This window comes from Corvus cornix, chromosome 9 (assembly GCF_000738735.6).
Source record: "Corvus cornix cornix isolate S_Up_H32 chromosome 9, ASM73873v5, whole genome shotgun sequence".
Classification (NCBI taxonomy): domain Eukaryota; kingdom Metazoa; phylum Chordata; class Aves; order Passeriformes; family Corvidae; genus Corvus; species Corvus cornix.
The window spans coordinates 15,328,893-15,354,845 of NC_046339.1; the positions used below are offsets into that span (position 1 = coordinate 15,328,893).

The 25,953-nt window shown below is 38.9% G+C and overlaps 1 protein-coding gene across 6 annotated transcripts in view; it reads left to right on the plus strand.

Annotated features, from left to right (window-relative positions):
- Positions 1 to 25,953, plus strand: part of TRIP12 (thyroid hormone receptor interactor 12) — a 79,750-nt gene that overhangs the window by 32,848 nt on the left and 20,949 nt on the right. For 3 of the 6 annotated variants that reach the window (XM_039556962.1, XM_039556961.1, XM_039556963.1), the window contains exons 3-20: positions 3,113 to 3,238; positions 4,208 to 5,004; positions 13,876 to 13,981; positions 15,290 to 15,426; positions 16,343 to 16,426; positions 17,778 to 17,873; positions 18,849 to 18,997; positions 19,323 to 19,358; positions 19,443 to 19,538; positions 19,959 to 20,051; positions 20,182 to 20,343; positions 22,052 to 22,120; positions 22,233 to 22,398; positions 23,101 to 23,218; positions 23,359 to 23,515; positions 23,822 to 23,975; positions 24,506 to 24,734; positions 25,443 to 25,561. In XM_039556962.1, the coding sequence (XP_039412896.1) occupies positions 3,113 to 3,238; positions 4,208 to 5,004; positions 13,876 to 13,981; positions 15,290 to 15,426; positions 16,343 to 16,426; positions 17,778 to 17,873; positions 18,849 to 18,997; positions 19,323 to 19,358; positions 19,443 to 19,538; positions 19,959 to 20,051; positions 20,182 to 20,343; positions 22,052 to 22,120; positions 22,233 to 22,398; positions 23,101 to 23,218; positions 23,359 to 23,515; positions 23,822 to 23,975; positions 24,506 to 24,734; positions 25,443 to 25,561 (2,894 nt within the window). The remainder of the gene's footprint in view (positions 1 to 3,112; positions 3,239 to 4,207; positions 5,005 to 13,875; positions 13,982 to 15,289; positions 15,427 to 16,342; positions 16,427 to 17,777; positions 17,874 to 18,848; positions 18,998 to 19,322; positions 19,359 to 19,442; positions 19,539 to 19,958; positions 20,052 to 20,181; positions 20,344 to 22,051; positions 22,121 to 22,232; positions 22,399 to 23,100; positions 23,219 to 23,358; positions 23,516 to 23,821; positions 23,976 to 24,505; positions 24,735 to 25,442; positions 25,562 to 25,953) is intronic. The other 3 variants (XM_039556965.1, XM_039556966.1, XM_039556964.1) reach the window with 2 other exon arrangements.

Below are 25,953 nucleotides of genomic sequence, written 5' to 3' on the forward strand. Positions count from 1 at the left end.
AAATGTGCAGCAGCAGACAGCTTTGCCCAGTTGAATGAAGCCTTGGAGTTGTTTATGAAATTGTCTTTATGTTTGGGGAGGGAGGGAAGGAAAACAAAAAACCCCTACAAAACACAAAGGTCCAGCAAGAGCTCAGTCTTTCTGGAGCAGCCCCTGAGAGTGGAAATGGACAAACGCAAGCGCAAATATTTAGCTCATCGTTTTTTGTCATTAATGAGGAACTCAGTCTCTCAAAACACTTGTTGCTGGAATGAAGATTCTTAATGAAAATGCTCATAACTGTATTAATGGAAAAGACTGAAGAGCTTGTAATGGTAAGTTACAAGTGAAAAGCCTTGGATTATGGACAAATATACATGTAGTTTACAATCTTAAAAAAACCCCAGCCTTCCAGCTGTGCATGTATCTTTTTTAGCACTTGATTGCTCTTCAGGCATTGCTCATTCTGAGCTCTACAGGCTATTCTACCTACCTTTGTATGAGAGTTAACTTCTTTAAGGAGATCTTAAGTAAACTCTCACAACTTTAGTATAAATTGGGAGAATGATACTTTTTAGTTGGCGTACGGCTTAAGTTTTTACGTTAATCCTGTAATCAAATTCTCAATCTTCTTGCTCTTGTATAAAACTTGGAGAGTTCATGTCATATTCCTGTTGACTGACATGCTACTGCATGCACAGTTGCCGTTGTATTGTGGACCTTCTCTTTGCAATATATGCAAGGTGAGTGATTAAACTCGGTGAGAAGTGAGAGCACAGTAGGTTTGAAAAAAATTCTCTTCAGTTGTGACTTCCCATTTGTCACGTTTCTAGAGTAACCTTTTTGCACAGAAGGTTGTTTGTACTGATAGTTTGATGGATAAAGAAAGCAAAGCAATGCTAATACTCTGCATGTATTCATGATCCCTAAGATATGGTTGTAGCTTTAATAGTCCACACAAATTGGACATTGGTATGAAAGTGTCCTTGGAAATCTTGTAAGAATCCAAAACGTTTAAACATGGAAGGGGAGAAACCTAAAACAAGTGGAAACTCCTCAGTGCATGTTTTGCATGTATTGCTTTAGCAGTATTTTAGTTGGAAAGTTCTTCAGTTACTGTGTTTGGTGAATATCTAAAGCAAAACAAAAATCTTTATGGGAAAGTAACCTTTTAAAATATACTTCAGAATAAATGAATCCTGATCAGTTTAGCTTACATAAAACCCAAGATTCCTGCCAAGTGTAAATTATGTAATAATGTCTGTTACTCCCATAACAAAAACATTTCATGGGGAAAATTAAATTTCACGCCTTAATCTTTTGTTGGGAAAAGGAAAATCCAAACACTCAGGATTAGGTGAAACATTCCCAAGTTTACCTTGATGGAGTTTGTTATTGTGACCTAAAGATATAACACTTTTATTTCACTTGCTTTTGATAGTAAACAAGATTTCTTATAGTATGATAAATAAAATTAATTACTGGAGTATGGAGAAGATGCTGTTAATTTAATCTTTCCAGACTGTCATGCTCTTAGATGGGGCACAGAAAATGTTGGACACGTACTGTCTATGTGCATTCATCTGAGTAACTGACTAAATGAGAATAATTCAGAAGCAGGAAAGTTATCACAAAAAACAGTATTTATTTTCTTTTGACTCTAAGCAAATTACCATGTGGTTATCATCCTTATGGTTAGACTTGGTTTTTCTACTGAGATTCAAGTTTGTGTTGAAATCCTGAAGAGGATCGGGAAAGTTTCTGGTCAGTGTAGTATACTTAGCTCTGCCTGTTCTACTAGACTGGCATTTCATTGGAAGAGAACCTATTTCAAAGCTTGTGGAACTCTTACCACTTCCACTTAATCTATTGGCCTAAACTTTGTGATGTTTGGGGTCATGGGTTGGAGCGGAACACTTAAATTGGAAGTCCACATTCCTCTCCACCCTCTGTAGCTTTTGAGGATGTTTGCAGAGCTCATCTCACAGGGTATCTAGACCTGGGTTTATAGCATATGACCATGTAATTGGCAGTTCTTTAACTTTGAAACATTGCTTCTTTCAGCATTAGTAATAGACTAGTTTGAGGTTTTTCGAAGGTTAGTGATTCATGGGGCTTCTGTATAGGTAGGATATGTGCAGTAAAGTTTTCCAGGTGACAGCTGAGTCAAAAGTGCATTTTATCTGGGAAGTGCAAGTGAGATGTCTCTTGCCTTAGCAATTATTTATACTGTCCTGTTTTAAATGCTGATGAGCGCTCTCTTCTGAGTCTTGCAGATGGTGATTCTGAGTGGGTTTCAAGGTAAATGTGGAATAAATGAAGATGTAACTTAAGTCTGAAATTTTATCCATGGTGTATAGTATTATCTTTGTCCTTCAGTCAGAGTTCCTACAATAAACCATTTTTTGCATGCAGCTGAATGCTGCTTAGAAGACCTCTTACAGCTTATCTATGTGAAACTCGTTCCTGTCTCTGACATTGCAAGTTTCCTGTCTCATTTGACTGCCTTCATTGGTGGTGTGCATTTCTTCATTCCTCTTACTTCGACTGTTACCAAACAGCTCTCAGTCCTTTGAACTGATAGATCTGCAGCCAGAAAATAACTGGTAGGGTTGAGCTTTCCTACCAAGTGGAGCTGGCTGCATTCCCATTCTGAGCACTTGATTTTTTTTTTTTTTTTAAACTGAAGAGCAAAGATGTAAATACTCATAACTGTATAAAGACTTAATGCGTGGAATCTTGAGGTAGATGAGTATATATCTGTTTTTGAGATCTTTGACAGGTGCTCTAGTCTTGTGCTTTACTGTGCTAGCTTAATGCTTAAGTGAATAATTCAGTAATCTTGCACACCAGAAAGATCTGAATTTACCTGCAAAACTCAGGTGTGAGAAGATGTTTTATTCATTTAAAATGACTAAATAATTGTGTGCTTTGCAAAACAATTACACTGGTAGTGATTTGTAACTTCATCAGGTGATTCTTTAGAAATGCTGCTTTAATATTAGGAGCTGATGTGGAAAGGTTTGTAGCTGTAAATTAATATTTGTAAATGGTCCAGAAATAAACAATATTCCACCTACAGGTCTGTATCTTGGAATCCTGATAGCTTTCTGTTTTGACTTTCTACTGACAGGTCACATTTAGGGCAGGCAAAACATAAGGCACATAGCCCTCCTGAGAGTAGAAAATCTATTTCAAAGACACCCAAAGTGCAGTCTAATACTACTTCTGAGCAGTCCAAGGGACACTTTTCTAAAAGGTAATTGTGCTTCATATTCATATGTTAACTAGTGTTATCTGCACTTCAAAACTGTGTATAATTACTGAGTTATACAGAGTTCTTATAAAACATGTGACTAATAGATATTTAACTAATCTAGGTATTGCTTTCACTGGATATATTTCAGGGTTTCAATTTCTGTTTGTGGTTTTTTTTCTAATTCACCAACTAAGAGCATTCCATCAGTGATGGGGAGGAAATGATTTCTGCATAACTAGTCCTGGAATACTTGCAAGGTCTTTCTCCCCTTCTTCTGCTTCATATTGGGAGAAGATTGCTCAAGGGGGTTAGAGCAATGTCCAGTATGAATTGAAACATGCAATAAACTAAAGTAGACCTGTGTTCAGGGTAATCATCTTGATTTTGCTTGTCTATTCTGCATATGCTTCCACTATCTACACACTGGAACAGTTTTTTATTACATAGAAGAGAATTTTGCCATTTTTGTGTGTGATTCACTACATCAATTTAAAGATTTGATGAGAAACTGTCCTTTCTTTAAGAGTCTTTCTTGAACTAGAGTCCAGTTATGACTAGTTATGCATTACTGAACACTCCTTACTCTCTTGTGGAAGTAATATTCTCAAACATTCAGTTAAGTTTCATGGCTTGATTTTTTTTTTTGTTTGATTTAATCAGTTTGAGATACTGATATATGTAAAAGTAAAATATATTCAAGTTATAACTTCCTTTTTAGAAAGGTGGTGTATTGTGCTTTTATTTTGCAATCTACTTAGTTTTTATGCTAGCAAATATGTGTGATATAACTGTTCTCATACAAGCATGTGAGGGTTTTTGTTTGCTTCAATGTAAACTTAACAGTGTTTCTTACATGCAGTTTCCTTTATTATTTATTATTAAAGAATGGTAACGTTTAGCATGCAAAACTCTTACAACTGTGAGGCTTCTTGAGTTCAACTCTAATGCTGTTCCTGCTTACTTCTACAGAGGCTGTAGTTCATCTGCTGTTTTAATACCACAAGAAGATCCGGAGAGAGTCAATACTTCAGAAAAGCAAAAAACGGGGCAAGTGCCTAAGAAAGACAATTCTCGCGGAGTTAAACGCAGTGCTAGTCCAGATTACAGGAGGACCAATTCTCCTAGCTCTGCTAAAAAACCCAAAGCACTTCAACATACTGAAACTTCCTCAGAAACTAACAAGCCACATACTAAATCTAAGAGAAGACACTCAGACCAAGAGCAGCCCAAGTCTACACAATTGCCATCAACAAGCAAGGCTCACACCAGAAAGGGTGGAGCTGCTGGTAGCTCCCGAAGTCAGAAAAGGAAAAGGACAGAGAATCTGTCTTGTATAAAGAGTGGGTCATCAGTTGAATCAACTGGCACTGAAGAAAAGTCAGCAAAAGTCTCCAAGCTGGCTTCAAAATCGGTGACCTCAGCCAAAGCTGGGTGTAGCACCATCACCGATTCTTCTTCTTCAGCTTCCACCTCCTCCTCCTCTTCTGCTGTTGCCTCTGCTTCTTCTACTGTTCCTCAGGGTGCCAGAGTGAAACAGGGAAAGGACCAGAGTAAGGCTAGACGTTCCCGTTCCGCATCCAGCCCCAGTCCAAGAAGGAGTAGCAGGGACAAAGAACCGAGTAAAACAGGTGGCTCTTCAAAGTTTGACTGGGCTGCTCGATTCAGCCCAAAAGTCAGTCTCCCTAAAACAAAACTGTCTCTACCAGGCTCTTCCAAGTCGGAGACATCAAAACCTGGACCTTCAGGACTACAGGCTAAGCTAGCAAGTAAGTCGTTCTTTTGTGGAAGAATAAACACATATGTTTTAAAATCAAGTCTTCTAAACAAATCCTCCTTTTTTCAAGCTGCTTGGGATCTTCCTAGAAAAATTAACTTTTAGTTATGTTCTGCTAAGTTAAGCTGTGACTGAAACTATTTACAGCTAAAGCAGACTATTTAAGTTCAGTCAGTGTTCTGTAAATTTAAGTTGCTTCTGTGTCTTGCAAATTGATTTTCAAAATAAAATACATGCAAAATAATTGGATGTTGTGATGGGGACATATATTCCTTTTATCAGATTTTTCCCCCCCCCCCTCATTTTCTTAAGCCTTCTGTTCTGAAGTGGGAATGATAAATGCTGGAAAACAAGTAGATCATATGTGGTTTGTTCTTTCAAACTTAGTTTCCTGATTTTTCCTTGTTGTGAGAATGTGTGATGTTTAAGAACAGTAATGTTGTAAATCTGGTGTACGTAGTGCTGGGGATTAGTCACTTTATCTTTTAAGTTGTTCTTACAAAGTATGGCTTCTTTCAGGTGCTGAGTTTGAATAGCAGCTACTGTTCTTGAACATGATCACTGAGAAATGTAGGCTGTTTCCAAGCAGAGCACCTGCTTGCTAGTATGCAGATATGCTTGTAGCTCTGTCTTGAACAATTTTTTTTTAAAAAATGTGTTTTGCTGCCTTTGTGTACTGAATGATTTATTTACTGCATGTATTCTCTAAAACTTGATGTAAGAGGTTGGATTCCTAAACTTGCTTACTGTTGTTCCTTTACTTAGGCATGATCACAGGTAGCTTGTCCCAGCTGGGACACATCCATAGCTAATACTAATGCAGGAAATAGGTGAAATAATCAAAAGCAACTGGGTGTCTTCCTGTATAATCAACATAGGTCAATTAAATTTAACAGGTGTGTTTTGGATAATGTGCATGACTGGAGTATTGATTCTGGAATGACCTAGCCTAACAGATGAAGAATGGCATTTGGGAAGGAGAGAGGAGTTACTTTACAGCAAGGTTTTTTTTTGTTTTTTTTTTACCTGCTCCATGATTCAGGGCTACCAGGTGATTAATTCCAGAATAAAAACTCTGAATTTGCACAGGGTGGAAGGAGAGGGAAGTGAGTAGAAGTCAGGTAACAATGGGAATGACCAACAAGTTCTGAGCTAAGTCAGGCTACAGGCAAAGAAGAAAAGGAACAGAGAGGAGAAAGCATTGATCTCCAACAAGTGGACAAGAAGATGAAGGCAGAGAGCAATTCATGTGATAAGTTACAAAACTTCATGAAGGAGTGAGAAGGGGAATGGTGGGATAGCACAATGGGGGGGGTGTGGGGGGGGTGGTGTTGTGTACCTTGAAAAACAGCTTTGAGAATGTGAGCCTAAACTGTCACTGCAAAGACTGTACTGAGAAAGATGCTTTGACTTAACTTTCAGTTCATAGAAGAGCTAAAGGTCTTTTGCCAGAAGATGTTGAAATATATGTGACAAAACCGAGCTGGTAGGGACTGTAGGGGGGTGTGTGTGTGTCTAAAATGTTACTGCTAAGGGGCACAAAGCATGGTGAGAGATACTTCTATATGCAATAGAGATCCAAGTAATTTTCTGTAGATGACATTTCAATTTGAGGGAGGGGAAAAGTACTAACAGGTGATATTAGGAAGTCCAAAATGTCTAATGCCTTTTTATTTTACTATCGATTACAGCAAAACTTTTTCCAGTAAATATCATTGATCGCCAAATATCACTGTAAGAGCTCAGCATAGAACAGAAGTCTTAAGCTATGATATTTTTAAACAGTCTCAATCTTTCGAACAGTGCTCTCCAACAGCAGGTTGAAGTGATCTTGGAATCAATAATAACTACTGTTAGCTTAGTCGTCTCCTAAAAAAGGAGAAAGCTTGTGTGACATACTTCAAATTTGTCCAAAGAGTTTGAAATTGTGTTTTAACAAAACACACATTTTGCATAATGCTGAGAAGTGTCATGAAAATATGAAGAAAATAAACCAGCAGGGTAGGTTTTTGAGAAAGAATGGGTAAGTTCAAATTTATTTTCTGTAGCAGACCAGTAGCCTTAGAGGATAAGGGAACAGAAGAAAGCTGTGTCTCACACAAATATTAACACCCTGGAGCTTTCTGAAGTGGGAAGGCAAAGAGTGATCTAGATGAAATTGAGGTGTATGCCTTTCTACCTGGAAACAAGCCCTTAGAAGTCATAGTAATTCTGTGTAGAAACTAAAAGCTTAAACTTAGTAGGCTTTTGTAGGTGTATATATTATGAAACGCATTTGGAGAAGTCTGAAATAGGGCTTATAGTATTAGTGGGATATAAACAAAAAAGCAAATGTAACAACTGCAAAAACTTCAGAAAAAAATGATGGGTGGAAGTGGTTCTAGGAAAATAAGTGGGAGGAGAGGGGGGATTATTCAGGCTAACAAAATCATAGAATGGTTTGGGTTGAAAGGGATCTTAAAGATCATCTCATTCCAAACCCCCTGCCACAGGCAGGGCCACCTTCCAGTGCACGAGGTTCTCAAAGCCCCATCTGATTGGTCACGTCTATATAAATGCAATGCTGTTCTCTTGTGGAGATGATGCAATTCAAGGAGTAGAAGCAGCATTGTTAGAGGTTGTGATCTTTGAATGAAAAATAAGAGCAGCTGCTCTGCCTTACTCTATTGAAGTGAAGAATGAGAAGCATGGCTGCCGTCTTTGTAGAAGTTTTTCACATGCTTGAGAAGAATGAGGAGACTACCCTGAGGTTTCTTGTCCAGTCCTCCTGGATAGGTAATAGGTATTAAATCCAGCCCAGGTGACTTTGTGTGTTAAGCTCTACACAGAAGTCTCTGTAACAGAGCAGTGACATCACTGAATAACAACTAAAGAATATGTTGGAATAATAAAATAGGCTAGACTAAAGTTTTTCACATCTATTTGAGTAGTTGAATATTTCTTCACGGGGAGAAAGGGGGAAGAGAGGAAGAAAGCACGCTTCTCATTTGCTGCTGTGATTTGACTATTTTCACGTCCTTTTCAAGTTGTATCTGTTGTAGGGGCTTCTTAAATGTTGCAAATCGGGTCATGTTACTGATTACATAACACTATAAAATCAACCTTAATTATGTTTCCATTATTAGGGAAATCTTTGCTGTCCTTTGTGTATTGTCTTGTGGCCCTTAAGTAGGAAGAAGCTGGCAAGAGTGGCTGGGACAGTGCTGAGAGCGAGATTACTTAGGATAGCTGTCCCTGCCTGAGACATCTCTACCTAATACTTGGAGACTGAGGGGCTAGGGAGGTTATTGGTGTAGGCACTGAAAAGCCACATGAACCTAAACACAGAGTGTAAATGATATATAACTCCTGGCTTTGAGGGTTTTGACAAAGGTGAGAGAGAAGAGAGTCAGAAAATAGCTCTGAATTAGTTTATTTGGGATTGTGAGTAACAGTGCTAGCTTGGGTGATGGTAGTTAGAGCCTTGGAGCTGTGGACTTGGGATTGAGGCAGTAAGATGGCTAGCTTGGAGATACTTGGTTTAATGGTTGTGACCGGCTGTGTGGGGCTTCTGTAAGAGCTGGGGATGTCTGGGTTGGTACTGAGGGAGGGTAATGGTGGAATATTAGAATGACAGGAGGCTGTCTTGCCTTCCCCTGCTGCAGCCCTTTTCACTCTATCTCAATTAGTTGAAGAGCAGCCTTGCACAGGAGCCAATCTGAAGTCTAAAATTCCAGTCCTAACAAGTAAATCACTCCTGATTGCCTTTCTGAACTGCAGATGAAGGGCTTTCTAGGTTATGAACTGTGAAAGTTTGACTAAGTTTGTTTTGACTTGGATAGTACATTCAGACTTAATAAGTGATTGCAGTACAGCTGCATTCAAAACTTTTGCACAACAAAATATTCTTTAAAAAAATGCTGATGAGTGAACACACTTAAATGTGAAGTTGTTAGATTTTTTTATTTTGATTTGTTAGGCTGTGCTATTTCAGGTTTAGCCTGTTTGAATGTATTTTCCTTCTGACTCATAAACATGAGTGCTTGGCATGCAAACTAGGATGATGTCAGGGCATAAGCAATATATGTCTGCCATAAGAAAGCCTGTACTTCTGCTTTAATTCTGAAGCTTACTTCTGAAGTCTTTGCAGGTGCTGAATATGAGTTGCTTAAACCTGATTTTCTTTGAGGGGTTTGGATTAGAGATCATTTAGGTAAACTTGACACCCACAGATCCGTGGGCCCTGATGGGATGCACCTATGAGTGTTGAGGGAGCTGGCAGATGTTGCTGCTAAGCCACTCTCCATCACCTTTGTAAGGTCATGGAGAACAGCAGAGATGCCTGAGGAAAGCCAGTGTCCCTTCAGAAAGGGCAAAGAGGAGGACCCAGGGTACTATAGGCTGGTCAGCCTCACTTCCATCCCTGGAAAGATGGAAGAGCTCATCCTGCATGTCATCTCTAAGCATGTGAAACAAAAGAAGGTTGTCAGTAGTAGTCAACATGGATTCACCAAGGGGAAATAATGCTTGACCAGACTGATAGTCTGCTGTGATGGAATGGCTGGCTGAGTAGATGAGGGGAAAGCAGTGGATGTTGTTTACCTTGATTTCAGCAAGGCTTTTGATTCTGTCTCCTGTAGCATCCTGATAGCCTATGAAATGTGGGTGAGGTAAATGACAAGGAATTGGTTTGAGAACTGACTGAATTGCAAAGTTCAGAGAGTTGTGATCAGCAATGCAATGTCCAGCTGGAGGCCTGTAGCAGGCAGTGTTCTCCAGCAGTCAGTACTGGGTCCAGTGCTGTTCTACTGGTTCATCAATGACCTGCAGGAGGGGGCAGAGTGCACCCTCAGCAAGTCTGATGATACAAAAGTGAGAGGTGTGGCTAATACACCAGAGGCTGTGCTGCCATTAAGTTAAACCTGGAGAAGCTGAAGAGTTGGGTGGAGAGGAACCTAATGAAGTTCAAAGGCAAGTCCAGGGTCCTGCACCTGGAGAGGAGTAATTTCACACACCAGTGTAGCTTAGGGGCTGACCTGTGGAGGAGGACTTGGAGGCCCTGGTGGAGAACAGGTGGTGCATGAGCCAGCAGTGAGCCCTTGTGGCTAAGAAGGCCAACAAAATGCTGGGGCGCATTAGGAAGAGCGATGCTAACAGATCAATGGAGTTGATCCTGCTCCTCTGCCTTGAAGAGGCCTCATGTGGAGTGCTGTGTCCAGTTCTGGTCTTCCAGTTTAAGGAAGACAAGGAGCTACTGGAAAAAGTCCAGTGAAGGGCTATGAAGGTAATGAGAGGATTGAAGCATCTCTTATGAGGAAAGGCTGAGAGATCTGTGCCAGTTTAGCCTGGAGAAAACATGGCTTACCAATGCATACAAATACTTCAAGGGTGGTTGTCAAGAGATATGGGGCCAGAGTCTTTTTTCAGTTGTGCCCAGCAGCAGAGGACACAAACTGAATACAGGAAGTTCCATCTAAATATGAAGAAAAACCTCTTTGAGGGTGACAGAGCAGTAGAACAGGCTGCCCAGAGAGACTACGGAGTCTCCTTTTCTGGAGATACTCAAAACCTGCCTGGACATGACCAGTGAACCTGCTCTAGCAGGGAGGTTGGGCTAGATGATATCTGAAGGTCCCTTCCAACCCCAGCCTTTTCTGTGAGTCTGTGACAATTGCTGTGTATATTACAGAAACAGTGCTGAATAAACAACTTCTGGAGATGAACATCAAACTAATTCCTCTGAAAGCCCTTGTTGTCTGTCTGTGGCAGTATGACTGGTGCTTTCCTCCATCAGGCATACGCAGGGCATCTTTAATCTCATTTTCCTGAACACTGGTTGTGCTCTATTTACTGGTGAATGCTTGCCACTTTTAGCCTCCTGCAACTGCTAAAGACACAGGACTACCCTTCAATTTGGAGGCTGTGCTGGCCATCCCAAATTTTAATGACAATGTGAGTGCAAGGAAGAAGGCTCAGTGTGAAGATCTTAGCCATCCTGAAGTTATGGTATTGGGAAGACGCAAAGGATTTGCAAAAGATGCAGATGGTAAGGTTGACTTGAAGTTGATTGTTTAAGAAAGCTTCTTAAGGGCAGAGTAGCATTGAACAGCAGGAAGGGAACATGCTGTGAGAAGATTTTCTTTGCTTTCTCTTTTAGCTATAAAATTAATAGATGGAGGTGGAAGCTCAATTTTACCCTGTGTAGATGCTCAGAGACAGAAAAGTAAAGACTTGGGAAAACAAACATGTAGAAAGATCTGACAAGTAGAATGTTCCTGAGCAGCAGGAGAAAATGTGCTCAGCTCTTCTGGATGCTCAGGGATGTGATGTATTCTGCAGCTCACTCACCAAGCAGTAACTGGGTAACTGTACATTCTCTACAACCCTCTGAGGTAATTCAGTTTAAAAAGATGGCTCAGCTAATTTAATGCCACTTACGGAAAAGGACAACCCATTTTATTGCATCTTTGCCCTACTGCTTGATGGTGTCTGTGCTCATCCGACCCTTAAGCAAGCTCAACTCACCAGGCTGGCAGAATACTAAAACAAGAAAGTGTGTGTCAGATGTGTACTTTGTACATCTTGAGATTGATTTGGGGAAAATAAGACATGGATGTGCCATACTGTTAAACAACAGCTGTTAAGCTAGCTCTGCTGCTTTGTGCAACTCTTCCCTTTAGCAGAAATCCTCTTTTGATACAAGCTAAGGCAATCTTCACTTACAGTGGATGTGTGGTGTCTCATCGATAGCCCATTAATAAGCTAATATGAAGTTACCTAATTTAGGTCTGGCTACTTGAAAATGACTACCCACAGATTTGAAGTAGTAAATGGTAAGCTGACATAAAGGATGAAAATATGCCTTTTTTTCTCCAGTGAACTCTACTGTATGAAGATGATTCATTTATTCTTCTAATGTGAAGCAAAAGTACATTTCACTTAGAATTTCACCATAGTGTTACAGGTACCGAGTAACCTAGTTTTCCATGTGTTATATATGAGAAAGTATTTCTCTGAACTCAGTGGGGCAAACCTGTGGAGTAATACGGTGCTATACCTAGTGCCAGTTGAAGCATGCATTTTCTAGTGTAAAATACAACCAGCTCTGAGGGAAATTTTCATGTATCCTTGTACTTCCAAGTACTTGAGAAGTGTATCTATGGCATGGGATCCTTCTGCAACCATTTCAAATGAGTTTTGTCTTGTATCTCTACCTTATGATTTCTCCTGTCACACTTGGCCCCCCCCCCACCTCCAAGTCTTACATGTACTATCTGTGAGTAGGGTTGGAGTCATTGTGTTGTGGTAATTTCAACTTACAGTTTTGGTTTCAAAGCATACGTAGTAAAAATACCACTACTTTTTGAATATTTGAAAAAGTTATGTATGCTCTATATGTATAGACCATCTGGAAACTCAGGTGACTGGCCTGCTTCAGTTCAGTGCTTGGTGGGTTTTAAATACAGAACACTGTTCTTTCCCTAGAGATTGCTAAATTTATTGAGTTGCTAAGCCATGTGTGTGGTAAATACATGAATATCAGGTTAACCTTCATCTGCATGGAATGTAACTGCACACAGCATTGTGTTTCTGGGTCAGATATGCTGTGGTGTTTGAAAGGACACACTGTTAGCCAGATCAGTAGTAGCTGTTTAGATCACTTTTCCTTTTCTGTTAAATATCCAGTCAGAATCTGCATAGTTACCATTTCATCCCTTAGTACCACAATTCTGCATTTCTGGAATGTTTTAGGATTAAGGAAATAGGAGCTAATTTGATAACTTCTGAACTCAAATGCATTGCATGCTTAAGTATGTTTTATTTCTGTTTTGTTGCCAGAAGAGGGAGCAGTGATCTTACTTTTCTTTTCAAAATTATTTACATCTGTTCTAGTAATACGTCTGAATTCAGTGTTATGATGTTGTCTTCTGTTATATTTATTTATTGTGGAGGTATTGTGAGATCGCTGCAATGTCAAACTGGGCCTGATAAAAATTCTTAATTTTCACCCTAAATTATCAGTTTTCTACTTTGGAAGCTGCCATTGGCTATTTCAACCTGATAGTAAGCTTGCTGAGAATCATCTGAGAATGTTGTATTGCATGGGGTTTTTGTGTGTGTAAGATTAACCTGGTTCTTTGGTGGGGTGTTACCAGAACAGTGGCTTTGTCACCTAGAGCAAATTGTTATCAATTGGGTCAGTTTTCAACAGTGCAAATACTTGTAAATTAAGCATTGGAACTCCTTTTCCAAAGCCCTGAGGATGTGCTTGCTTATTTACATAGAGGATGGCCTTATGACAGTAAGAGGGGCTGAAGTGGTGTCGTTGAAATAGGAACACAAATAATACATATGTGATAGATCTCAGCACTGACAGTGCTTGACTCCTGGAGGGGGAGTATGGTTCTGATTTAAGACAGTTATTTTTAAGCCATATTAGTGTGAATAAAACTGACTAAAATTTGAGATTGCAACTACCACTGCCTTCCCTCTCGAAATATAGTTTCTTTTTTTCAAGGCTAAAGCATCTTCTTTTAAGTGTTCGAACTTGGAAATAATACCTTGTATTCCATAACGTGATACCCGTTTAACATGAGAAAGATGATCTATAGCTGTAGTATATAGTTTAGCAAAAGGTGCCTACATAAAAACTTGGAGTTTAGTATTACTTAACTCAATGAGTAAAAGTAAGTGCCTGAACCTTTCTTTTACTGGTATAGCAGCTCAGTGTAAGCTGACTAAAATTGATGTGGGCTTATTGTGCTTCTTATGTAGAAGCTGTTCTTCATCATGGAGGTTTCCTGTACACAAAAGTTTAATTTCTTTGTAGAACTGCTGTGTATTTAAAGACTGATTTACTCTCAATTCTTTACGTATTGCATAGGTCTAAGAAAATCTACAAAGAAGCGCAGTGAATCACCACCTGCTGAGCTCCCCAGTTTACGGCGGAGCACACGGCAAAAGACCACGGGCTCCTGTGCTAGCACCAGGTAAAACTTAAGGAAATGGAACTTGATTACTACAGTGAGTTGGTATTCATATCATTTTCATGCATGAAAATTGGCCTTGTCCATCTCTTGGCTATTGTAAAAATAGCTGTAGCTTTTCAGGCCTGCTGGATTACTCTGTACCACCAGTATCATGAACAGCACATAGAATTTGTTGCCATTAGACATCCAGTAAGTCCCTCAGCTGTGGAGGTGAAGGAAGAGAAACAGCCAAAGCCAGTATCACAAACTTAAGTAATCCTGTCCTTAGGGAGGTGTTGTAAGAAGACAGACAGTAGTGCTGAACTACTTCCTTTGTGTTAAGTAGTTCAGCACTACTCTCTGTGTTGACGGTAGTGCTGAACTACTGTCCATTATGAATAGTAAAATAGATGATTGTTTTGAAAAATAAGACTTCATGGTACCACACAGGAGTCTGTTTTAATAGGGTGCACTGTTAAGCTGACTCAGCTTGTCAGCAGTTTCATCTGAACTGCATCTAAGTACTTAATGTACTTCCTGGTGCAGAGGAGAAGTAGTCCTGAATTAGTAATTTTAAACAGCTGGTAGATTAAGTGGGAGGGGAGAGTTTGTGTCCTGTGATGCAATAAACTTCTGTAGTTGCATATATTCTGGAACTAGACATAGGAGACCTTAACAAGGTTTATTTTTGTTATTGTGCCTAGACTGTTTAGTAGTTCCAGCACATCGTCTTGTCCCTCTTCCACACCATTAAAAAAACCACTTCTGAAGTCTTGATTCTGTTGTCAAGTGTGCATTTGAATTTGACTGTTTACTTTGTAGGTATATGTATTTGTAGTGATGATGGCAGTAGTGTTTTAAAACAGCAAATCTAAATAAGCTCACCCCCTCAAACTTGTTCTGCCACTGAAAACGAAGTTGACTATCAGAGTCCTTTTTTTGCTTTCAGTAGTTCAGAACTTCTTTAAAGATGGTTACTCTATCACTGGCCTTCTCAAATGTGTATATGATTTATAACTAACGGTCACTTTAAGCTTGCTCATTTTTACTGCTATATTTTAGTAGACTGCCTGGTCTTGAAAGGTGTAATGTAAGGATCTGTCTGTAATGCCTCAGTGTAAACAAATCACTGCTATGGTGCCGGACAGGGAGTGTACAGAAGGGTTGGATAATTTTGTGAAGATCGATTCTTACATGAATTGCTTGTTTGTGAAATGTTGTGGTAGTGATTGATGTACATAAACATTATGTAGTTTTTAGTAGGCTTACATTAATAAACCTCTTACCTTAGTTTATAATGTCTGAAACTTTGGTGTTTTGAACCTTTAGTCGGCGAGGCTCTGGCCTGGGCAAAAGAGGAGCAGCTGAAGCTCGCCGACAGGAGAAGATGGCTGATCCTGACAACAACCAGGATGGAGTCAACTCTTCAGCTGCACGAACAGATGAGCCTCCCCAGGGAGCTGCAGGTAAGAAGAAATTCCAACTGAAGAAATTTTAGCATAGTTGCTGGTATAAACTTCTTTGCATTTAAAAACAATTAAATAGATTAAGTTCTGAAGATAAATTATTTAAGTTGGTGAATAATGCTGGAAGGTTTTTGAGAGCAAGGGACCCTTACATTTGATTATGATTTTTTGGCTATTTGGTACATGGTTCAGGTACACTTTTTTGTAGTATCCAAACTATATCCAGTAATCTAGATGTTAGTTTCTGAGCTTGTACTACTTTTAAGAAAAGTAACTTCAGCTGATGCTACATAAATTATCACCAGCTGAAAAGATATGAAACTGTTCAGAATACAGAAGGCATGCATTTACCTGTGAAAGCTCTGTTGAAACTACTCATAAATATTCTACAGATTTTCTGTTGAAATTGCAAGCATGTCTGTACCGGAGAAGTTTGTGACCAAGTTGAATATTGTTACTTGCACAGTCCTATTAGATGATAATTTTATCATCTGGTCCTAATTAGTGAGTACAAAGGAGCTGTTCGGTAATTATGGTGAATGTTAGAAAATATTAAACATTCTATGCCTAGAGCTGGCTACATCAGTACAAAAAGTAATGGAAACTAAGTACAGCATAATACTCAATTAAGAAAAGCATACATTTATTAAGGATACAGGTAAATCTGTCTGAAACTGTTTTATGGATCTAGCTGTATTTTTTTCTTCATTATCTTGTGTTGATAAAGCCATTCTCTTCAGCTTTTGGGAAGTACTAGACCTCTAGACTGGTCTGTTTAAAAATGAAACTTGTACAGGAGTTTGCTGGTGGCAGTGTTAAATGCAGAGTGTACTTCTGATAGCAAAGACTTTCTTTGGTGTGAATTTTGTGGCTTTAAAGACACTGTAACTGTATTAATCTCTTACCATTTCTTTAGCTTCTAGTTCTGTTGCTGGAGCTGTAGGTATGACAACTTCTGGAGAGAGTGAGTCAGATGATTCTGAGATGGGAAGACTACAAGGTATAAAAGTTGTTACTAATTTACCTTTTTCGTTGTTAGCAGCCTATAAATAACCATACCTACACAAATTCTATATGACATTCAGTGGGAAGGCTGTATTTTGTTTCACTGTATGTGAATGTATTTTTGCTTACAGTAGTTCTGAAGTAGGGTTTTTCAAGCCTTAATTCACAAAAGATGCAAGATGTCTGGAAGGGGGTGGGATAGTGTCCTTATTCATTTAAATGGTGTGTAATACACTACTATTGATTTTCTAGGAGGAGGTGGGGGGGAGAGAAATGAGAACTCAGTCTCACTAAGTGTGTAAGCTCAAATATAAAAATACTCTTTGCAAGCATGTTTTAAGTTTAGAGGCCAGGTTAGGCCTACTGTACTCTGCCTGCTTCTGGATAACAATTTTTTTTTGTGCTTGTCATTGATACCCATGTTGCTGTAAGCTTTGACCAAAAAAAATCTGAATTTTCTTAAAATGCTTGCTTTTGTGCTTGGGCTAAAGGAGTCTGGTCTCTCAAAACCAGAGAGTATGACAGGTATAAACTCAGTTTGCATGTCCTGCAACTGGTCTAATGATTTTGCTACTACATTGCAGGGAGTCCTGAGATCATGATCTCCCTTGCAAATGACAGGTTTTTGTTAATCTAGCTATTTAATGTGGAAATGAGTGCTGTCAGTATCAGTTCACTTGCTTTTAGTTCTCAGTAAGTATAGGTATGCATCAGAAATACTGGGCTAAATTGGTTTTCACTATTAATGATTATTTTATTGATCAGCAGTAGTCATGGTTGCTACAATAAAAATCAAAATCACCCACTTAGTTTAGCTTAAGTAACAGTACTGTAAAGTGTTGAAAATCAATCAAGAAAGAAACCTGCTAATACTTAGCAAGAGTTCTTCCCTCATCAGCAAATAAAGCTGTAAACCTGTTTTCAGTGTTGTTTTTTTGTCAGATTAGTAGTGCCTGCAGGTCCTGAAAACATGAAGATAAGCTTAACCTATCCTATGTAGTTTGAGTTTAGATTTAAAATTACAGCCTGATGTATTTGCTGTTCTGGCTCTAGGCTTATAACAGTTTAATAGATGAGATTACTTTTGTGAAATACACAACCGTGGAAACTCGGCGGGTGACATCGTAAAGGACTTTAACGCTCTGATATAAAAAAATATTAGTTACTTGTTCCTTAAAGGTCATCTTTTTGGTGTTTTTTCGATATCGAGGTAGCTGCAGTCATCTAATCCTAACTCTTAAAGTACCAAAATTCTAGTAGTCTTAAATGATAACATCACAAAATTTAACTTTTAAAAATATATGTAGAAACTTTGACAATGGCTGTTATCCTCTGTTTGCTTTTAGCTCTATTAGAGGCTAGGGGTCTTCCTCCTCACCTGTTTGGCCCTCTTGGTCCTCGGATGTCGCAGCTCTTCCACAGGACAATTGGAAGTGGAGCTAGTAAGCAAAGTTTGTCTAATTTGACTTAATTCTTTCCACTTCCAGACTAGTAATATTCAACCAATAGTAAATCTAATATTTGTATTAGCTTCATAGTTTAATATTTTACGTGTTGGAGACTTGTATGTCGTGGTAGTGCTAGACCACTGGTCAACAGTTTTAATTTGCTTGTCTTCCTATAAGAAAGAGAAATTTGCCTTAGCTGTATTTCTTTGCTTTTCTTTTTTGGGGCATCTGATGTTCCCTTCTAGGTGGGGAAGGGAGGGTTCTTGCCTTTTTCACCCCTTCCTTATCTTTTTCTTTTGCATGATGGGCTGCTTAACGAAAGACCTCTCCAACCCCCTTGGGTTTTTTGCTAGCTTTAAACAAATGCTTAAGATAGCTTTAAAACAATTAGTAGATATCAGTTCTAAGTTATGTCGGTTTTAGTTTCAAAAGTGTCTTAGGTTTCAGACAGAATGAATTTCATTCAGATGTTGTGTCAGTGAGAATGTGGGTCCTTAGACTTGTTGCACCAGGTCTGCACTATGCAGCTGGATGAGATGTGTACCGTCTAGTCCAAGTCTGGCTTCCCAGGGGAGCCAGAGGCAGCCTGTTACACTGCATGCCAAGAAGAGGATGGGGTCTCATGGGTGCTCCATGTGCTGTATTATCTGGGGGGTGTTGCAAAGTCCTTTGCTGCACAAAGGCGGGATGGTTTGGGTTCTGGCACCTGCTGTAGGTTGGCAAGATGGCTGTGGTGAGCAGTGTGGCGGACTCCCTGTGCTGACCAGTCTGCACTGGAAAGGCAGCCAAGAGTGAGATTTTGTGTCCCTTCCCTATTCCCCCTTTTTATGACAGGGAAAGGAAATGAAACTACAAATACAGAGGAAAACAAACTATCTCTGGTCTTCCACTCTGGCAGAAGTATAGCATAACAGTTCTCTTGAACACTTTCTAATACCTTCTTTCCTAAATTTTTTTCTGGATATCTAGGTTCTAAAGCTCAACAGCTTTTACAAGGTCTCCAAGCCACTGATGAAAGTCAGCAACTACAGGCAGTGATTGAGATGTGCCAGCTGTTGGTTATGGGGAATGAAGAAACGTTAGGAGGATTTCCAGTCAAGAGTGTTGTACCAGCTTTGGTAAAGATTTAATCTCAGATTTCTATTGGAGGGTATAATGTTTCACTCAATATCTTGCTTAAATTAAGTCGTCTCTATTTGTATTGTCTTACTTCTAAGTGTGTGAATGTGTATCTGTCTTATTATTTGGTTTTGAGAGGATGTTTTGCTAAATTTTGATAGTTCTATTAATTTTTGAATAGCTCAAGAATAGGCAGTGGTTCCTTTGGAATTCCTACCAACATCTAAAATCCTGAGTCAAAAGCTATAGTAGTGATCTGTACCCTTTTTGTGATGATACCTAGATACATTTTTCTAAACAAACAACACTTTTTTTTTTAAACAGATAACACTCCTGCAGATGGAGCACAACTTTGACATTGTAAGTAGTTTGTAGTATTTAAGAAGCTTTTGAAATATAAAAATGTCATCTGAACTTAAAATCAAATATCTATGTATTTAATAGATGAATCATGCATGTCGGGCCTTAACATACATGATGGAAGCACTTCCCAGATCATCTGCTGTAGTGGTAGATGCAATTCCTGTCTTCTTGGAAAAGGTAAAATGAAATCAAAACAGTGATAAAATAGTATGAGGGGGTCTTATCTTTTGTTTTAACTTCAGAAAATGCCATTAAGATGGTGGCTTCTTTTCATGGCTTACAAGATAATATAAAATGCATGAGAAGCTTCTAAAGCCAGGCTTATCTTTGCTCCCACCCTTACTGAAGAGTGCTCTCTGATTCACTGAGAATTTTTTGTTGGATTGGTGTTGCAAACATAAAAAATGTGTAATTACATGATCTGTTGCCTCTTGGAGTAGCTCTGTGGCTGAGGTAACCTTAAACGGGCAGGCTTGGTCAGAGCTGTTCATTAGCATAGTGTCATAGTAGAGGCTATATGTCCCAGTGTTAATCAAGATGATTATTTTTGCAAATTGGTTTAGAAATTGATCTACGAGCTTTTTTGTTTTCTTGTAGCTGCAAGTTATCCAGTGCATTGATGTGGCAGAGCAGGCGCTTACAGCCCTGGAGATGTTGTCACGCAGGCACAGTAAAGCCATTCTGCAGGCAGTAAGTAAAAACAAAACAAGGCATTTTTGCCTCTACCAGCTCTACATCTTGGTGATCTTCTGTGAAGATGAAATAAAACAACTTTGTGACTTTAGCAGTACTGAGAGTGAAAATGCTTGTTTTATTATAGGGTGGGTTGGCAGACTGTTTGCTGTATCTGGAATTCTTCAGTATAAATGCACAAAGGAATGCACTAGCTATCGCTGCCAACTGCTGCCAGAGTATAACGCCTGATGAGTTTCACTTTGTGGCAGACTCTTTGCCACTGCTAACACAAAGGTTAACCCATCAGGTAAGAAGCTGTTAAAAAATGGAATGTTTTGATTTTGATCTGAAAGCAGTTTAAAGATGTCCCCAGATACCTGGTTCTTTGTTGTGTATTATTTGCCTTTGCAAGGGGATAATTGAGTTTAGGTTTCAATACTGTCAAGTTGTGATATCCCAATGTACATATGGACCTTTCGTGTTTCTGTAAACATGACATTTTATAAAAGAAGACAAATAAGGTACTTTAAGTTAAAGCATGAGTAATGGTTTTGTAGTCCTTGTTAAGAACAAGGACATCAGTAAGAAGGGAGTCCAGTAGCATTACTGTTTTTATTTTTTTCTTAAGAAATGGATTGCAAGGTTCTCTCCCACTTTGAACTCAGAACAGCTTTAGTTTCAATTTTTGTGGGGTTTTTTTTGATTTAACTTTTTGGGAGCGTTTATGGCATTTTAAAAAAAGTTCCTGCTTTTGTACAATAGTTTGAAGTGATCGGAAATGAAGGGGCTCCTAAGGGCTACATATCCTGCAATATTGCTGTGTTCATAAACGAGCACTTAAAATGACTGATGCACCAAAAGAGATTTTGGTGATCTGCTTGGTTGGCAGATCCCTGTTAAAAATATGAAAAAGGAGAAGTATTTTGTTTGTTAACAAATGCAACTACATGGAGGCTTCCAGGTAATGGTTTTGTGTATTCTTATGCTATTCTTAATTTTGCCTACGTCATCTTGCTGAAAGACTACTTGAATCTTTGAGGCAGCTTCTGTCAAATGACAGCTTTAGATTGTACTCTAGAAACAGGAAGCACCATTCTCACCAGTAGTAGGGACAAGTACTGATTCCTGCTCTCTGAAGAGAAGCTACAACCCACCAAAGTAAGATTTCAAGAAATTTTGAAGTGGAGATTTTCTGGAAAAGAATCTTGAGTTAGCTCTTAACAGAATAGTTGAGGTTGGAAGAGAGCTCTGTTACCTAGTCCTAGCTCCCCTGCAAGGTCAGCTAGAGCAGATTGCCCAGGAGCATGTCCAGCTAATTTTTTTTTTGGTGGTAATTGGTTTTTTGTGGGGGTTTTTGGTTGGTGTTTTGTTTTGGTTTTTTTTGTTGTCGTTGTTGGGGGTTTTTTTTGTTTTTGTCCCTTTTTAAGTATCTCCAAGGATGGAGACTTAATCTCTCAGGCTAACCTCTTCCCGTGCTCTGCCACCCTTACAGTTAGTGTTTTATTATGTTCAGCTGAACTTTTTTGAGCATTTCATTGAACTTTTAACTAGAGTTATTTTCAGAGCAGTCTTTACTTGTGTCTTTAGATTTGCTGTGGTGGCTGTGCTGCATAATACCAAAATCAGGCTTCATGTAGTTTGTAGAACAGTAGGCTTCATTCCTGCTTATTATCTGTATCTCCTGTTACTTTGGCTTTCTAGCTCTTTTCCATATTGTTTCCTCCTTGCAGAATCCAAAAAGAATATTAGGGATTAATTTATTCATCTCTAAAGGTCCTTAAAGGTATTTGTGTTGCAAGTGGGGGGTGTTTCCCAGGGAATATGTAGGAAGCACAGCTGTATCAGGAAGTCAGTTTAGACTGTCAGTGAATTTAAAAGTCAGAGCTGTAATGTTGTGTAAAATGTGATTAGACTGGCTCTTTCGGAGAAATTTGATGAATGCCTCAAAATAACAGGATGATCTAGTGCAAGTTAAAAATTTTCAATTCAAACAAAACTTAACTTTTTTATAACAGGACAAAAAGTCTGTTGAAAGCACTTGTCTCTGTTTTGCACGGCTAGTGGACAACTTCCAGCATGAAGAGGTAAGAGTGTGGATCGGGTTGCATTTCTGTTTCCTTCTTCCCCCACCCCATTTCTCATGAGGGCTCACCTTTCAAAGACTAATGTTTTCTATTTTGTTGTTTTCTCCTGAAGAACTTGCTGCAGCAGGTTGCTTCCAAGGACTTGTTAACAAATATCCAGCAGCTCTTGGTTGTGACACCTCCTATCCTGAGCTCAGGAATGTTCATCATGGTGGTGCGCATGTTCTCCCTGATGTGCTCCAACTGCCCCACACTTGCAGTCCAGCTTATGAAGCAAAGTAAGTTCTTATTCTTCCATGTTCTAGGGGGCCTGTTCATGTTAATACCTACAGTCATTATGGACCTCTGTGCGCTTGATTATATAAAGATTCTGTTCTTTTAATTTTTCTTACTGTGTTTCCCTTGGGATAAAAAGGTTAGTTAAAATGTTGAAAACTTTTATCCAGAGGGGTTTTTATCACTTTTCCTAGTTCTAGCTGTTGTCACTGCAGTGCTCACCTAGTTTTAAGTCTGTATTAGCTGCACAAACTGTTCTTATTCCAGCCTGAGTTGAATAATTCTTTTCTTAGTTTTTACCGTGTGGGGGAACCATGTGCTTTAAATACTTCTTCCAGGGGAAAACATTAACAAAAGTAACTGTTGTATAACTGTCTTAGTTGTCACTTGTTTTCTTTGCTCCATTTCATAAATTTTGACTTACCACTTCAACTGCCCTGTACCTTTCCCTGTTTTCTTCTATGTCTTGTATATTGAGTGGCATTTTTCCCCTAATTGTCCCTTAAAGGAAAAACCACAAACCCAAAAAAGCCACAAACCCCAGACCTGAGAACAAACACATTTCTTAGTGTTCAAAGAAACACTTTTGTCCTACTGTCACACTGTGTTTGCTTTGGGCAGTAACTATCTCTGCTGTGTAGTGTCCAACAGAAAATGAAATCCATGTCTGATACAGGCAGTCTCATGAATAATAATTTTTATAGATATTGCAGAAACGCTTCACTTCCTCCTTTGTGGAGCCTCAAATGGGAGTTGTCAAGAACAAATTGACCTTGTTCCACGAAGTCCTCAAGAACTTTATGAACTTACTTCTCTTATCTGGTAAGTCTTGCAGTCCTAGGTTTTGGGTCTGGTTGGTATGTTAAAATCCTGAACTTCACTAAAATAAGGCAAACAGTTTTCAGCTTAGATGGACTTGATCGTATACTTCTAGTAAAATATTGTTTTAATGTCCTTTACAGTGAACTGATGCCTTGCCTGCCAAAAGAGGGAATCTTTGCTGTTGATACTATGCTAAAGAAAGGAAATGCACAAAATACGGATGGTGCAATATGGCAATGGCGAGATGACAGGGGTCTCTGGCATCCGTATAACAGGATTGATAGTCGAATAATAGAGGTAGTAATTCCACACATTTGTGTGATGATGCTTTTCAAATCTGCGTGCGGTTGTATAAGGAATTGAGTGCTTTCTCTGTCTTTGAAAATACCACTCTTGATCTTTCTGAGTAAGAAACACAAGTTTCCTCAAATGTCCTCCTGTAATATTGCATTATTTTGGTGTTCAGCCACACCAAATCACTTAATCACTGTTCTTACTGTATTTCTGCCATTGTTTTCCTACTGTGTTACCCCTCTTCTTACCTTTCATACAGCTTTCTGTTTGTTAGGGATTTCTTAACTTTAAACTCTTTCTTGGTTTTAGGCAGCTCATCAGGTTGGTGAGGATGAGATAAGCCTGTCTACACTTGGGCGTGTCTATACTATTGATTTTAACTCTATGCAGCAAATAAATGAGGATACTGGAACAGCCCGTGCCATTCAGCGAAAACCAAACCCTTTAGCCAATACAAACACTAGTAAGTACAGCTCAGGAAACAGCGGGGCTCTCTAGCTGTGGCTGATTTATTCTGGGTTGTGCAGCAGTTTACTGCTTAACTAATACATTTCTTATGGCTTCTTTGGAACTTCAGACTATTCTGATTTACATGAATGAAGAAAGCTTCATAACAAAACTCGTACTGTTGACATGTGTGCTTTTTAACATATAAACTCCTCCTGGCAGCTGAAAATGTATGGAATTGGGAGGGAGCTGGGTGTGTTCCTGGCTTGGGATTTCTGAAACAGTTCTATTGATACATCTCTTTTATTTAATGAAGACTCTGTGAGGGCTTCATAATATTATACAGAAATACATAAGAAAACTGAAGAAAAAAGGATTGAACTCCTGAAAAGAGGAAGTTTTGTACCTGCTTACTCACTTTGATTTCTGGTTCTTGAATTTTATCTTTTCCATTCAAGAGCTGAATTAAATCAGTTTTAACAAAAGTAATCATCGGAGCAGAGATGCAAAGATCTGTACAGTGATGCGTTGCGCACTTTCTCACAGGTGGACATTCGGAATTGAAGAAGGATGATGCTCGAGCACAGTTAATGAAAGAGGACCCAGAACTGGCAAAATCCTTTATCAAAACATTGTTTGGTGTTCTTTATGAAGTATATAGTTCTTCAGCTGGACCTGCTGTTAGACACAAGTGCCTTAGAGCAATTCTTAGGATAATTTATTTTGCTGATGCTGAACTTCTGAAGGATGTGCTGAAAAACCATGCTGTTTCAAGGTGGGTTCATTAACTGCTGCAAATGAAATTCATTTTGAGCTTACAGCTCAAATTTGTGGTTACTTTTTTTGAATCATCTTTTTAAGGGGAAAATTATACTTTTAAAGTCTCGTTCATTTTCCAAAAGCTGAGGCTGCCAGCTCTGCAGGGATTTTTTTTGTATCATAGATTTTGCAGTAGTTGCCAGCGCTAGACATTCCTACTAGAAACTTAGGTGGCGTCTGGCTGTGTGTACTAGGAGTGTCTAATATTACTCTTTGTTGGTTTTTGATTTCTAAAACTTGCCTATGAACTTCTCTGAGGGCAAGATAACTTTTGAGGTAATACAATGTGAGCAATAACAGACACTCATAGCATTCAACTGCTAGGTTTTATTCCTGAAACCTCTCCTACATGTTACACATAAAGTTGGGGATCTGAGGATGCAGCTGGAAAATAAACTAAATTGTTTTTCAAAGACAGTACCAAGTTCTACAAACAACACTGTTGTTTGTAAGAGACTCCTTTATGCCATGTTAAAACTTGGTAAAAGTGATATAGGTGGGAATAGAACTGTTTCAGTCCTTTTATTGATAGCTTTGATAAAAGCACTATAAAATTTGTTTTCAGTCTCCAGTGCTGTGTATGCAAGATGAACTGACTTGATTTAAAAAGAAAAACTCAGCCAAAAAAAAGACAAAGCTAATTCTAATAAATTATCTGTTTTAGTCATATTGCCTCCATGCTGTCGAGTCAAGACCTTAAGATAGTAGTTGGAGCCCTGCAGATGGCAGAGATTTTAATGCAAAAGTTACCTGACATTTTTAGTGTTTACTTCAGAAGAGAAGGTAAATTGTGGTTTGTTTTTTTTTTTTTCCTCTTCACCTCTTTTTGTAGTATTTTAAAAATGTGTTTGTGGAGAATCTGAGTCCTTTACCCCCTCTCTCCACTCTCCCCAAGTTGTAAAAATTGAATATTGTTCTTGAGTAATAAAGGTGAATCTGTGAAAGCTGCCCTCATATTACATGGGAGGAGCTGACCCAGACTCTGGAGGAGACAAGCTTGTGTTTTTAGAATCCGAAACAAGTTTGTACAGGCTCACTAGATACTAGTGAACTGACTTAGGCTGAAGATGGCTCACTGAAATTACATGGGAAATCTTACTGGAGAAAACTGATTAATCTTTGGCAGGAAGTCCTTGTGTTAGTCCTTGTGCTTGGGGTTTCTTCAGCTGCTGTTC